The 14,173-nt window shown below is 46.0% G+C and overlaps 1 protein-coding gene across 1 annotated transcript; it reads left to right on the top strand.

The window, feature by feature from the left end:
• The first annotated feature begins 1,056 nt into the window (after positions 1-1,056).
• Positions 1,057-11,713, top strand: LOC139279316 (proton-coupled zinc antiporter SLC30A2-like). Its single transcript, XM_070898442.1, has 7 exons — positions 1,057-1,260; positions 2,846-2,992; positions 3,610-3,763; positions 5,882-6,089; positions 6,904-7,009; positions 7,639-7,773; positions 11,068-11,713. Exons 2-7 carry the CDS (start codon positions 2,854-2,856, stop codon positions 11,211-11,213), a joined length of 888 nt encoding a protein of 295 aa, XP_070754543.1. The 5' UTR covers positions 1,057-1,260; positions 2,846-2,853; the 3' UTR covers positions 11,214-11,713.
• Positions 11,714-14,173: the final 2,460 nt, after the last annotated feature.

Below are 14,173 nucleotides of genomic sequence, written 5' to 3'. Positions count from 1 at the left end.
GGGGAGGATGTGGGGGGCAGGAGGATGTGTGTGGGGGGGGGGGAGGATGTGTGTGTGTGGTGGGGGGGAGGATGTGTGTGTGAGGGGGGGAGGAGGATGTGTGTGGGGGGGGGAAGGAGGATGTGGGGGGGGAGGGGTGTGTGTGTGTGTGTGGGGAGGGGAAGTGTGTGTATGGGGGGGGGGAGGGGGAAGTGTTTGTGTGAAGGGGGGGTGGGGAAATGTGTGTATGGGGGGGGGAGGGGGAAGTGTTTGTGTGAAGGGGGGGTGGGGAAGTGTGTGTGTGTGTGAAGGGGGGGGGTGGGGAAGTGTGTGTGTGTGTGTGCCACCAGCAGAGTAGTGTGCCCACAGAAATTATTCGACACTTTCCTGCGGTTCCATCACCAATGGAACTGGTCGGGTGAGCACTACGCAAGCTCCGCCCTAATCACTCTAATTCCACCTAAAATGGCAGTCGAGGTCCTATTTGCATCATAGGACTCCAATTTTCATTTTAAAAGGAGCCCGTAGCTTGAAGCAGGTGGGTGTTTTGGATATCCGTTGGTAGGCTCCCTTTAAAATGAAGATTGAATTCGGAAATATGGAACACATTGCTCCAGAGGACCTTAAAGGCAAAGTCAATCGGAGTATTTAAGAGACAGATACTACTTGGGAAATAAGGTTGTTGGGGGATAATTTGTCCTGACTATACAGTATAAATGCACACGAGGCCCATACTTGAGAGAAGGTCACTCTGTGACCAGTAACCTTTATTTGCCAGCACTGAAGTGATGAGGGTGGGTGGAGCTTCCCCTTTTGTACCTGAAAGTCCAGGTTAGGAGTGTCTCCCACAAGTTCACCACCTAGTGGTCAATGTTCTCGCGGTGTACAACTTAGGTCAGTTTATACATGGGTTACAATGACAGTTGAATACATGACAGAGGATATGGAAAAAGAGCAGGGAATTGGGATTTTAAAAGCTGGAACTGTCATGGCTGAGTGGGTTCGATGGGTCAAATACCCTACTCCTGTTTGTGTGTGTAATTATACATTTATTTTCTCTTTTGGTTTAAAGCAATTCCCCTGAGCACTGCGAAGCCTTTTCAAACGTGCTGTATGGCAGCCTGGCACATGCGGAACTTGTCCTGGATCAGCTGGAACCTCGGCACTGTCATTCCAGCCAATCATCTGGAGACCATAAGGAAGTGGATAAAGTGGGTGCCCGTCGGAGATTGTATCTAGCCTCTGCTGTCTGCTTAGTCTTCATAATTGGCGAAGTGATAGGTAACTTATGAAATAACTTGTATTTATACAGTGCCTTTCACAACCTCAGGACGTCCTAAAGTACTTTACAGCCAATTAAATATATTTTTGAAGTGTTATTACTATTGTTACATAGGAAACGTGGTAGCCTAGTTATGCACAAGGTCCCACATGCACCAATATAATGACCAGATAATCTGTTTTAGTGATGTTGATTGAGAGATGAATATTGGCCAGGACACCGGGGGGGAACTACCTCCTGCCGTGAGATCTTTGACATCCACCTGGCAAAGGAGAAGGGGCTTCGGTTTAGCGGCTTATCTGAAAGGCAGCACCTCCGACAGAGTCGCACACTTTCGGTACTGTGCTGGGAGTGTCTGTCTCGATTATGCATTCAGGTGTCTGCAGTGGGCAACCTTCTGACACAGAGCCAAGGTGTAATTATACATTTATTTTCTCTTTTTGGTTTAAAGCAATTCCCCTGAACACTGCGAAGCCTTTTCAAACGTGTTGTATGGCACCTTGCTACAGCTAAATGGAGATCAATTCCTGCAGCGGTTCCATCCTAGCACGTCCACTGCTCGTTTGATTTGAAATGGTTGTTAATTGGGTTCCATCAAGGAGCATGCCTGAACCAAAATTTAAAAAATGAAATCCTCTAGAAACATAGAAACATAGAAAATAGGTGCAGGAGTAGGCCCTTCGAGCCTGCACCACCATTCAATATGATCATGCAACTTCAGTACCCTATTCCTGCTTTCTCTCCATACCCCTTGATCCCTTTAGTTGTAAGGGCCACATCTAACTCCCTTTTGAATATATCTAACGAACTGGCCTCAACAACTTGTGGTGGTAGAGAATTCCACAGGTTCACAATTCTCTGAGTGAAGAAGTTTCTCCTCATCTCGGTCCTAAATGGCTTACCCCTTATCCTTAGACTGTGACCCCTGGTTCTGGACTTCCCCCAACATCGGGAACATTCTTCCTGCATCTAACCTGTCCAATCCCATCAGAATTATTCCTATTTTTTTGCTTCCTGTCTGCCAAACAGTTCTCTATCCACGTCAATACATTACCCCCAAAACTATGTGCTTTAATTTTGCACACTAGTCTAGATCCAATGTGGTAAAGAACCACCCCCAAGGATAGGAAGGCCTCCGATTTGATTTCACATGCTGAGTCAGCTAGGTCCATGGTGGGAAAGGGGGCACTGCAACTAGCCTTGGTGTCTTTGGGGGGTGGAGGATGTCAGAAATCTGCCCGGGTTCCCCTCGTGATTAAAATCTAGTGATCTGCTGGAAAGTGTATGTGTGCAGACATCAGGTGAGAGGACAGGGTAAGGCTCCAAAGCAATCAAAATGGTCCATTGAAACTCACTGCTCAGTTTCAGCCATGAAGAATGGCTACTTGGAGGACAGTTGGTGCCAGAACTGTACCCAGAAAGAGAAACCATCTTCAGGAGAGATGGGGAGAGAATTGGAAAAGGGGAGGAGGATATTGTAGAAATCTAATGTTTTCTGGACACCAGGAAGGTTAGGATAAATGTAGTGTGGATGTTGAACTCCCATGTTCTGATCTTTGCCAACCATTCATCTTCCTCATTCAGGGGGATACATGGCCCGGAGTCTGGCTATCATGACAGATGCTGCTCATCTCTTAACTGATTTTGCCACCATGCTCCTCAGCTTGTTCTCACTGTGGGTTTCTTCTCGACCTGCAACTAAAACCATGAACTTTGGCTGGCATCGTTCAGGTGAGGTCTGATCTGGCTTTTGTATCTCGATGTGGAGAGAGTCGGGTCATCAGTTTATATAATCCTTGGGTTTATAAGTTCATCCGAGCAAATAAACCTGTAACCCATATGTTCGTTCTTTTCAAAAATGGTCTTGTGATCACTCCAGGGCATTCTGGCCTTGCCATAGAAATGGTTATCAACCCAAAAGCAAAATCCTGCAGATGCTGGAAATCTGAAATAAAAATTAAGTGCTGGAAATACTCAGCCGTTCAGGCAGCATCTGCGGAGAGAGAAAGAAACAGAGTTAACGTTTCAGGTCGCTGACGTTTTATCCGAACTGGAAGATGTTCAAGATGTAACAGCTTTTAAGCAAGTAGAGGCAGGGAGAAGGGAGGAAAGAACAAAAGGAAAGGTCTTTGATAGGGTGGAAGGCAGGAGTCTACCCTATCAAAGACCTTCATAATCTTAAAGACACCTATCTAGTCACCACCGAACCTTCTCTTTGTAGTAAAGGGGGGCAGGGAATAGATAGCCAATGGTATCATAAATTGAGATTTACCTGTGCATGTTCTTTTTTTAATCTCTAATTATTTTTTGCAAATGAACTCTTGTTTCCTTCCTCTGGTGCCCTGAAGAGATTCTAGGAGCCCTGACCTCTGTGCTGTCCATCTGGGTGGTGACTGGTGTGCTTGTGTATCTGGCGGCTGAACGACTCATTTCTGGGCAGTATGAAATTAATGGTGAAGCCATGTTGATCACCTCTGGATGTGCTGTTGCTGTCAATATTGTGTGAGTATCCTCCTTGTGTGTGAGTAGCATTTTTGTTTTTTTATTCCTGGGTTTTTCCTGGCATGGTCCCGCTGACCACGAGAACTATTCAGTAACTTGCTCGAGTATCCAATCTTCCTGTGAGAGCCTAGTAAATATTGTTTGGCTGCTCCTCCATGGAGGCATCACTCCAGAGCCCAATCCCGTCTTCATCTGCCAAGTCGGAGTTGTGCTTTCCAGCAGGAGTTACTGGATAGAGATCAGGGCCGGAATCCTGGCTGATATTTTTGCCTCCCTCCAGATCCAGGGCTGTTGAGTGATGTCATCATCCCTGTTGTCACCTGGGGTTGAGATCAGCCAACACTGCATGGACCGGCACATGTGACCTTATGACTGTCTGTGATTACCGCTAATTAGACAATGTTGCGCATTTGTAGCCTCAGGAACATAGGGATTGGTAGATGAAAAATGACCAAGTTCCATCGAGTTCACCTTCTACCATCCTGGTGGTCGCAGGACACAATGGTAATGGAGTTGTTAACTAATCGTAAACAGACAATCACCATTAACAAGTCTACAATAGATCAAGACCTGATGGGCTCCCTACCTCCCCAGCCAAACATCCTGAAAGCTATTGAACTGAATGGTTGGGTAATATTGGGGGCACTACATGATTTGGGGTTTTGTCTTCACCTCTCTCGCTCGCCACTATCCCACTTGAGTTCCTGAACTCCATTGCATTGCTATATGGAGGCTCCAATCAAAAGGCAACACTCCTTCCTGTGAGAGGTAGGGGGGGGGGGAAAAGGACAGATGGGGAAATGGTTAACATGCTTCCTGGTGACTGGCCAATTCGCAGTGACCTGCTATCAGACATGTGGTCTTGTCTTCTCCATTACAGGAAATCCTTGACCTATGAGAGATGAGATAAGAGGGTGGGGAAGTAACATAGATAAACACACTCTCATTTTTCAGTATTAACAGATTTGGTATTGTCATCATCACAGGCAGTCCCTCGACATTGAGGAAGACTTGCTTCCACTTTAAAAATGAGTTCTCAGGTAACTGTAAAGTCCAATATGGGAATTATAGTCTCTGTCACAGGTGGGGCAGACAGTGGTTGAAGGAAAAGGTGGGTGAGACTGGTTTGCCGCACGCTCCTTCCGCTGCCTGCGCTTGTTTTCTGCATGCTCTCGGCGACGAGACGCGAGGTGCTAAGCGCACTCCCGGATGCTCTTCCTCCACTTAGGGCGGTCTTTGGCCAGGGACTCCCAGGTGTTGGTGGGGATGTTGCATTTTATCAAGGAGGCTTTAAGGGTGTCCTTGAAACGTTTCCTCTGCCCACCTGGGGCACGCTTGCCGTGTAGGAGTTCCGAGTAGAACGCTTGCTTTGGGAGTCTTGTGTCGGGCACGCGGACGATGTGGCCCGCCCAACGGAGCTGGTCGAGTGTGGTCAGTGCTTCGATGCTGGAGATGTTGGCCTGATCAAAAACACTAATGTTGGTGCGTCTGTCCTCCCAGGGGATTTGTAGGATCTTGCAGAGACATCGTTGGTGGCCTGACTGTCGTCAATCCATTCTCCCTTCCAATTTGCTCCTGCCCCATTCCTCTCCTGAAGGCTCTGACTGTTGCTGGAGTATAGCTCCATGAATACCACCGGCCCTTTACCACCTCTCCCAAGTGGTCATCCTTCATGCACGAGCCAAGATGCAAGCTTTGACAGGTGGTGGGTTGGCGTGGGGCCATCATAGTCCTATCCGTATGCTCACTTTGCAGCCTAGGTCACTAGGCATCACTGGGTAGCAATTGGGATTGGAAGCCCTGCCTGATTTTAAAAAAAAAATCTTCTCTCCCTATCTCAGTGGTACTGAGGCCAACTGTAGTATCCTTGTCACTCTCCCCGTTCGAGATCAGCAAAGTCAGAACATGAACAAATCCTGGGTCCTTCCCTGTCTGTGAAGCTGAGTATAACATGTTGCAGTGCAGATACAAAGACTTGGCCAACAACGAGCCTTACTATCTGTATTTATTTTTAATGTGCATTTTTTTTTCTCTGAGGCTTAAGACTTTGCCATACACTCCATTCTAATTTCTTCTTCGGCCTGTTCCTATTCCCCACCTCCCCGACCTCCCCCACAGAATGGGCATCATTCTTCATCAGTCTGGTCACAACCACAGCCACGGCACTACAGGAGAGGTCAGATCACATGACGCCGAGTCCGACCCCCGGGGGTCAAGGTTCAGTAGCCGTGTGAACCCCAGTGTACGAGCCGCCTTCATCCACGTCATGGGAGACCTGTTGCAAAGCTTTGGAGTCCTGATCGCTGCTTTTATCATCTATTTTAAGGTACGTGGGCAGCATTTCAGTATGTGGTTCTTATAAAAAGGGAGAACTGGTAACATTGGAAGTGGGTGGGTGAATTTGGAGTAGGGTTGCCAACTCTAGTAGGACGTATCCCTGAGGTTTCAAAACCTGATCTGCAGCCTCCAACACCCCGCTCAGTCAAACAGCCATTTTTCCCCATCTCCAATATTGTAATACCTAATAAATTAAAGTATTCAAAGATAATGGGGGAAAATAACACTTTTTTTAATGCCCCCTATGATTTGTTTTCTCCAGATTTGCTCACAGCAGTGTCCAGGAGACCAATCTTTAATTCCTGGAGACCCCAGGACAATCCTTGGAGTGTTGCCAACCCGAGTCTCCATGCACCAAGTAAAACGTCCCAAGTGCTTCACCGCAGCGTTATCAAACAAAACTTGGCACCAAGCCACACAAGGTATTAGGACAGATGATCAAAAGTTTGGTCAAAGAGCTAGGTTTGAAGGAGCATCCTAAAGGAGGAGAGAGAGAGAGGTGGAGAGGTTTAGGGAGGGAATTCCAGAGCTTGGAGCTGAGGCAGCTGAAGGCACGACTGCCAATGATGGGGCGATGGACATCGGGGATGCTCTACACTAGGTTGTGAATTTGCATTCAAAACATTGAGGTTTTTTTTGATGTTTAAATGTCAAACTCTCTGCCTGGAGTATTCCCAAAATCCATTTGGCACAGGAGCCAAGGGATCGGAGGCACCTAAACAAACAGCAGGCCTTTCTTTGTGTCGGGTGTTTTAACTACGTGCTCGTTGCATTTGCATAATTTTCCTTTCATTTGTGTTTAGCCTGAATACAAAATGGTGGATCCAATCTGCACCTTCCTCTTCTCCGTGCTGGTACTGGGAACCACCATTGCCATCCTGAGGGACGTTCTCCGTGTACTAATGGAAGGCAAGTCCGCAGTTTTAACATTTATTTGATGTTGAGAAATCTTCAGTAAGGGTGAAGAGAGTAGGAGAGAAGATGAGATAAATGAGGAACACCCATCCTTGTGGTTTTAAAGCCTGTGGATTGGGATGGGTGAGAGAGGCAAGGGGGTCCACGGGTGTGTGGTGGGGGGGCGAGGCGGGCCATCAATTTATGTTACAGATGTGAGTCTTGATTTCAACACCGTGAGGTTTCGGGGAGGTGGAAGAGCAACTAGGAGGGTAGTCATGGAGGGACCACAGTAGCATTGATTTTAAAGAGTTGGAAGGAGGAGAGAGAGGAAGGCTGGAGACTAAGGCTGCCCTAGTAGAAGGATGTTTTCCTTTCCATGTATCCAAGAGTGTGGCAGAAGTTTTAGAGCCTCTCCAGATAAGAGAGAGTCTTGGAGGGACTTGAGCCATGCGAGGAGTTAATATTTGCGAAGGAGGGGAGTTTGGCACGAAAGAAGGAACCTTGGCAACTACAAGAATGTGGGAGCTTCATTTGAGATTAGAGGAGACAGTGAGGCCCAGGAATAAGAGCACAGAAGGAGCGCCCATTTTAAGCCAAACAAAAGTATTCCCACTGAAGCTTCGCTCTATATTTCGACTCAGGTACTCCAAAAGGAATGGATTTTAACCATGTGAAAGAGACCCTCCTGTTAATTGATGGGGTGCAAGCTTTGCACAGTCTCCACATCTGGGCACTGACCATGAACCAGTCAGTGCTATCTGTCCACATCGTCATCGGTAAGTACTAGTGTGTTGCTCTCGTTGATGGAGGTTGCTGACGATTTGTTCAACTGTGTTTGAAGCTGTGTCGACTCAGTGGCCAGCACACTCGCCTCTGAGTCAAACGATTGAGGGTTCAAGTCCCATTCCAGAGCCTTGAGCACATAATCTGGGCTGACGCTCCCAGTGCGTACTGAGGACTGCTGCACTGTCAGCTATGCCATCTTTGATGCATTGAATTGAGGCCCTATCTGCTCTCTCGGGTGGGCGTAAAAGATCTCTCGGCACTATTGGAAGAAGAGCAGGGTAATTCTCCCCGGTGCCCTGGCCAATATTTATCCCTCAACCAACATCATTAAAATCGATTCTCTGGCCATTATCGCAGTTTGTGGGAGCTTGCTGAACGCAAATTGGCTGCCGTGTTTCTTGCATTACAACAGTGACTTCACTTCAAAAAAATGTACCTCATTGGCTGTAAAGCACTTTGGGACATCCCGATGTCATGAAATGTGAAAGAAGCCTGTGAAGAACTTTGAGCACGTCATACTCCCCCACCATCAACAGACTGTGTCTGTTCAAATGATATCAAATATTCTAGGGCTGGAAATTTCCTTTGAATTGCTCCCATTCTGCTGGCATAACTTAGCCAGAAATCCTGTTTGCACAACATCAACATAGTTTCTGCCATGCTTACGGCAAAGTTATGAAGAAGTTCCCAAACCTGACTTTCTTTTTTAAAAAGTCATTTATTCAGGAGTGAAGAGCCCCATTATGAGGTGTTCCGGTTATCCCTGATGCCTACATAAGTGACTATACTTCAAAAGTACTTAATTGGCCATAAAACAGTTTGGGAGGTCCTGAGGTTACGCAAGGTGCAAGTTTGTTTAACAACTTGTTTTTGATCCAGTTTTAAATTGCATTTGTTATCCGATGGTTACACCCACTGTAAACTCTGACTCAAGTTACCAACTCTGATTATGAACTCCTGGTGGTTTCATGACATGACCCCTCCCCGCTCGAACAGGCTCATTCTCGCCATGCCGTGCCGATTGGAAAGTAAACAGATTCTTCATTATCTGTTTGGATAATTCCAGTCAAACAGCATTTCTTCCCATATCTGATATTTTAATAACAAATAAACAGAAGTGATCAAAGAATTAAAAAAAAAACATTTTACTGCCCCCCACCATGAGTTTTTTCCTGTTTCTTGCAGCAGTGTCCTTTAATTCCTGGAGAGTCCAGGGCAATCCTGGAGGGTTGGCAACCTGCCCCCTGCCCCTGTATTATTAAGAGGACTGAGGTCCTGGGCAAGATATAAATAAGCCAGTGTTTCTTTCCTATCCGGTACACTAGTAGGCAGGAAAGGGAAAAAATAGAAGACTGATATTTTCCATAACCCTTGTTTAAGTCCTTTCAGTTTTATACACCGTGGTCAGGGCAGCGTTAATGAAGCTGATTTGTTTACAGTAATTGATACAATTTTGTGCACCAGCCACAAACGACTGCAGTACCGCATAGCACCAGCTGATGGGGCTGCTGAGCAACAAAAGCAGGCTTTCCCCTCACTCGCACCACTGTGATGCTGTGGCCTCGGTTAGAAAAAAATTGCCCCCTCTGGTTAAATTGTGGGCCTGTCCTTTTATAAATAGAGGGAGAGACACATGCACTGAGTTTACAGGCGGTGCTATTTGACCTGGACACCCTGCGTGGCTATGAAAACAATTTAAAAGGGACCAAAAACAAAATACAACTTTGAAAGAGTTGCTGAGCTACATGATCGACAAAACATCTGCTATGGTGCTAGAGGTCATTGAGCCAACACTTAGGCTGGGTATTTAGATGGTCGATTTGCTGAATTGAGCCTTACTGCTGAATTATATTAAGCTAATGCCTATCTTGGTAATCTCTTACAACCCTCTGCGCTTCTCTAATTTTGGCCCCTTGAGCGTCCCTGATTTTAATCACTCCACCATTGATGGCCGTGCCTTCTGTTGCCTAGGTCCTAAACTCCAGAATTCCCTCACTAAACCTCTTTGCTTCTTTACCTCTCCTTCCTCCTTTTTAAGACGCTCCTTAAAGCCTACCTCTTTGACCAAGCTTTTGGTCATCTGCCCTAATATCTCCGAATGTGGCTCGGTGTCAAATTTTGTCTGATAATGTTCCTGTGAAGCGCCTTGGAATGTTTTACTACTTTTAAAGGTGCTATATAAATGCAAGCTGTGCTGTATAGTGCAAGTTGTTGTTGATGATGATGACCCCTTTAAACCACAGGTATATCATTGCTCGAGTTCAAATGGTTCCCAGTATTTTATTAGACCGAGCAGACAACCACTGCAAACTAGGTCTTGGTTGGAGGGAAACAGTCTCCCAGAGCTGCCTTCTAGTAAAGGAGATGGATTGTGAATCATTGCTCGCTGCTGAAGACTCCTGACAAAAGTCATCTTCCGTTTTGTGATGCGGGTGGTCCTATTAAGCAACAGAATGAGGTGATTGAGAACCCACAAGACCCCAGCTCTGTCAAATTAGTTCGTTTACACTGATTATCTACTCCTAGTATGGGGCTGTGAGTTGTGATCTAGGAACAGACGGAGGCCATTTAGCCCCTCGAGCCTGTTCTGCCATTCTGTTCTATCATGGCTGATCAGTATTTTAACCCCATTTACCCGCCTTGGTTCCATAACCCTTAATACCCTCGCCTAACAAAAATCTACCAATCTCAGTTTTGAAATTTTCAATCGAGTCCCCCCCCCCCAGCTTTTTGGGGGAGAGAGTTCCAGATTTCCCATGACCCTTTGTGTGAGGAAGTGCTTCCTGACATCACCCCTGAACGGTTTCACTCTAATTTTAAGGTTATGCCCCCTTGTTCTTGACTCTGCACCTTTTATTCCCTGTCATTTTTTCTGGCCCTGCGTGACCCTTAAAGGGCTATACGGGCCATTCAAAATAGCGTGCATGCATGGTTTTTACTCCACTCCACCTCGCCTATCGAATCCTTTAATCACCTCAATTAGATCAACCCTTAATCTTCTATACTCAAGGGATTACAAATCTAGTCTATGCAACCAGTCCTCATAGTTTAACCCTTTTAGCCCTGGTATCATTCTGGTAAATCTGCGCTGCACCTCCTCCCAGGCCAATATATCCTTCCTGAGATGTGGTGTCCAGACAGAACACAATGCTCTAAATGGGGTCTAACCAGACCTTTATATAACTGTAACCTAACTTCCACCCCTTTATATTCTAGACCCCTCCCCCTTGAGATAAAGGCCTTTTTAGTGATTTTGTGTGATCTGTTGGCTTTGTTTCTTGCAGATGAAGATGCAAATGGTCAGGTTATATTGGCTGAAGCTAACCAGATGCTCCAGAGCAAGTTTGACTTCTACTCCATCACTATCCAAGTAGAAAATTACTCTGATGATATGGCGGATTGCAAGGAATGCCAGGAGCCCAGAGACTAGTTCCCACCAGTGCCTGGAATTTCTCAAGTGTGAATGTTTGAGAGAGACACCACACTTGTGATCACGTCTCGGGGAATCACAATGAGTTGTGAGAGAGGCAAGATGGTGTGTGAAGTGATCTTGCCACGAACAGACCCAGAACCCAAGCACTGTCGGTGAGAGTGAGTTGTGGTGGTCCTTTTGCACATTGGAAGGTCAAGGGGTCAGGCTCTTGTATGCGTCCATGTTGAGCATGGTCATAAATGAGACTTCAAAATGATATTTCAACATAAATGTACGAACCAGCATTAGGAGAGTCATTCCCTGGATATGCCAGTGCCTTCTGGGAGAGTGATTGAGGGCGATAATTAAGTTTTTGTTTATGATCCATGTTAATGGAAGTAATGTGTTTTAGACATGAATGGTCTGCCCTCTTTTCTTATTTCCCATCGATGTGCCAACCCTTGTGATGGGTGACTAAATCTGTCACTTTTTTTTTTTAATGTCGTTATCATTCAATGTAGGAGGAATTGATTGCCTTTGTGCAGGTCTTTCATATTTATACAAGAGTTCTTAATGTAAGTTTTTGCTGAACCAAAATAAACACTTTTTGAAATTTGTAATCTCAAAGTTGTATGGTGTCTTGTGTGTCAGGTTGGCTCAGTTTAAGGCAAGAGAACTAGAGGCAACATGAAGAAATAATGTTTTACACAGTGAGTTATGAACTGGAATGCACTGACTGAAAGAGTGGTGGAAGCAGATTCAATAGTAGCTTTCAAAAGAGATTTAGATAAATACTTGAAGGGGGAAAATGTGCAGGGCTATGGGGAAAGAGCGGGGGAGTGGGACTCGTTGGATCACTCTTTCAAAAGAGCCGGCACAGACATGATGGGCCGAATGGCCTCCTTCTGTGCTGTATCATTCTATGATGCTAGTTGGTGAGACTTGTCGCCTTGCAATCAGGAGGCTGAGAGCTTGAGTCCCACTCCAGGAGTTGAGGCTATGATCTGGGTTAACACTTCATCTCCGCCTCGTACTACACAATACTGTCTGCAGGCAAGATGTTAAACTGAGGTCCTGTTCCAGTGTACATTAGGCGTGCTTTTCTAACAAAAATTGATACTGAGCCACGTGAGATATTGGGACAGGTGACCAAAAGCTTGGTCAGAGGTGAATTTTGAGGAGCATATTCAAGGCGGCGAGAGAGAAATGAAGTAGTTTAGGGAGACAATTCTATGGCCTAAGCAGCTGAATGCATGGTGAAAGTCGGGCATGTGCAAGAAAGAAAGACTTGCATTTATGTAGTGCCTTTCACAATAAATATTGGCCAGGACACCGGGATAACTCCCCCGCTCTTCTCTGAAATAGTGCCATGGGATATTTTACGTCCACCTGAGAGGGCAGATGGGGCCTCGGTTTAACGTCTCATCTGAAAGATGGCACCTCCGACAGTGCAGCACTCCCTCAGCACTGCACTGGGAGTGCCAGCCTAGATTTATATGCTCCAGTCCCTGGAGTGGGACTTGAACCCACAACCGTCTGACTCGGGCGCGTGTGCTACCCACCGAGCCACAGCTGACACGGTGTGAGGCGCGGGAGTGGAGTGTGTACAGGAGCAGCCTGTAAAGGAAACCCCTTCGGCACAGAATGGAATAGCATGGAGGCAATTTCCAAGAGACGGCTCCAGTTACAGGGGTTACTGATTTCCACTCTTTAACTCAGACATTGTGGCAACAGTAGCATCCAATGTTCCCTTTAAGCTGTGTGGCTGCACAGCATTCTGCAGCTCCCACGCAGCCGGCTTTTAAATAGGAAAAACCGTGCATGTGCTGTATTTTGCAAGGGCCACACAGCCCCCCATCCCCTCCAATAATTATGGGGAACATTGGTAGCATCCCTGCTGCTGGCCAAATCACCAGTGCACAGACAGAGGGTAGACCGTTTAAGGAAATTAGAAAACGAACCAGAGGGGTGGTGATATTTTTTTTTAATGATGATCTGAAATGCATTGCTTGAAAGGATGTTGGAGGAAGATTGAATAACTTTCAATAGGGAATTGGATAAATACTTGGTGTAAATAATAGAGGGGCTATGCTAAAGGGAATGAGAGTGGGACTAATTGGACTGCTCTTTCAAAGAGCTGGCACAGGCATAATGAGCAGATTGGCCTGCTGTACCATTGTATGATTCTAGCCTGGACCTGCATGTTCTGTATGGCTCAGTATCGAGCAGGGCATTTATCAATTATTCATTGGGGCACTGGAGATACTTTTATTTATGGGAAAAGTTTGCAGTAGACTAGATAAAATTTTATTTTCTGAAAAAGTGAAAGGATTTCCTTACATTGGAACTAAAGAATTACTGTAAAAAGTTAACATGACCTGCATGGAGTTAACTCCTCCCTATATCAAAACCTCTCCAAAGAAACTTCACACAATGAATTACATTTCATAGGCAAACACAGCAGGCATTTTGATCTAGCAAGATCCTGCAAACAGCCAGGAGGCTAATGACTAGACAGTAACATCGCCCACCTCTACCCCTGCTTCAGTTTATCTGCTGCTGAAATCCTCAGCCATGCCTTTGTTATCTCCAGACTCGACGACTACAATGCTCTCCTGGCTGGCCTCCCACCTTGCACCCTCTGTAAACATAGAAAATAGGTGCAGGAGCCTGCACCGCTATTCAATGAGTTCATGGCTGAACATGCAACTTCAGTACCCCATTCCTGCTTTCTTGCCATACCCCTTGATACCCCTAGTAGCAAGGACTACATCTAACTCATTTTTGAATATATTTAGTGAATTAGCCTCAACAACTTTGTGGTAGAAAATTCCACAGGTTCACCACTCTCTGGGTGAAGAAGTTTCTCCTCATCTCGGTCCTAAATGGCTTACCCCTTATCCTTAGACTGTGACCTCTGGTTCTGGACTTCCCCAACATTGGGTTCATTCTTCCTGCATCTAACCTGTCTAAACCCG

The sequence above is a fragment of the Pristiophorus japonicus genome, chromosome 14 (assembly GCF_044704955.1).
Source record: "Pristiophorus japonicus isolate sPriJap1 chromosome 14, sPriJap1.hap1, whole genome shotgun sequence".
NCBI classification, from domain to species: Eukaryota; Metazoa; Chordata; class Chondrichthyes; family Pristiophoridae; genus Pristiophorus; species Pristiophorus japonicus.
This window is presented reverse-complemented; position numbering and strand designations above follow the sequence as displayed.

Bases quoted from the DNA above. Each gene is read 5' to 3' on its own strand.
- LOC139279316 (XM_070898442.1), top strand. From the start codon at position 2,854: ATGGCCCGGAGTCTGGCTATCATGACAGATGCTGCTCATCTCTTAACT. The intron at 7,010-7,638 runs GCAAGTCCGCAG...ATTTCGACTCAG, and splicing joins TCTCCGTGTACTAATGGAAG to GTACTCCAAAAGGAATGGAT. The intron at 7,774-11,067 runs GTAAGTACTAGT...TGTTTCTTGCAG, and splicing joins ATCTGTCCACATCGTCATCG to ATGAAGATGCAAATGGTCAG.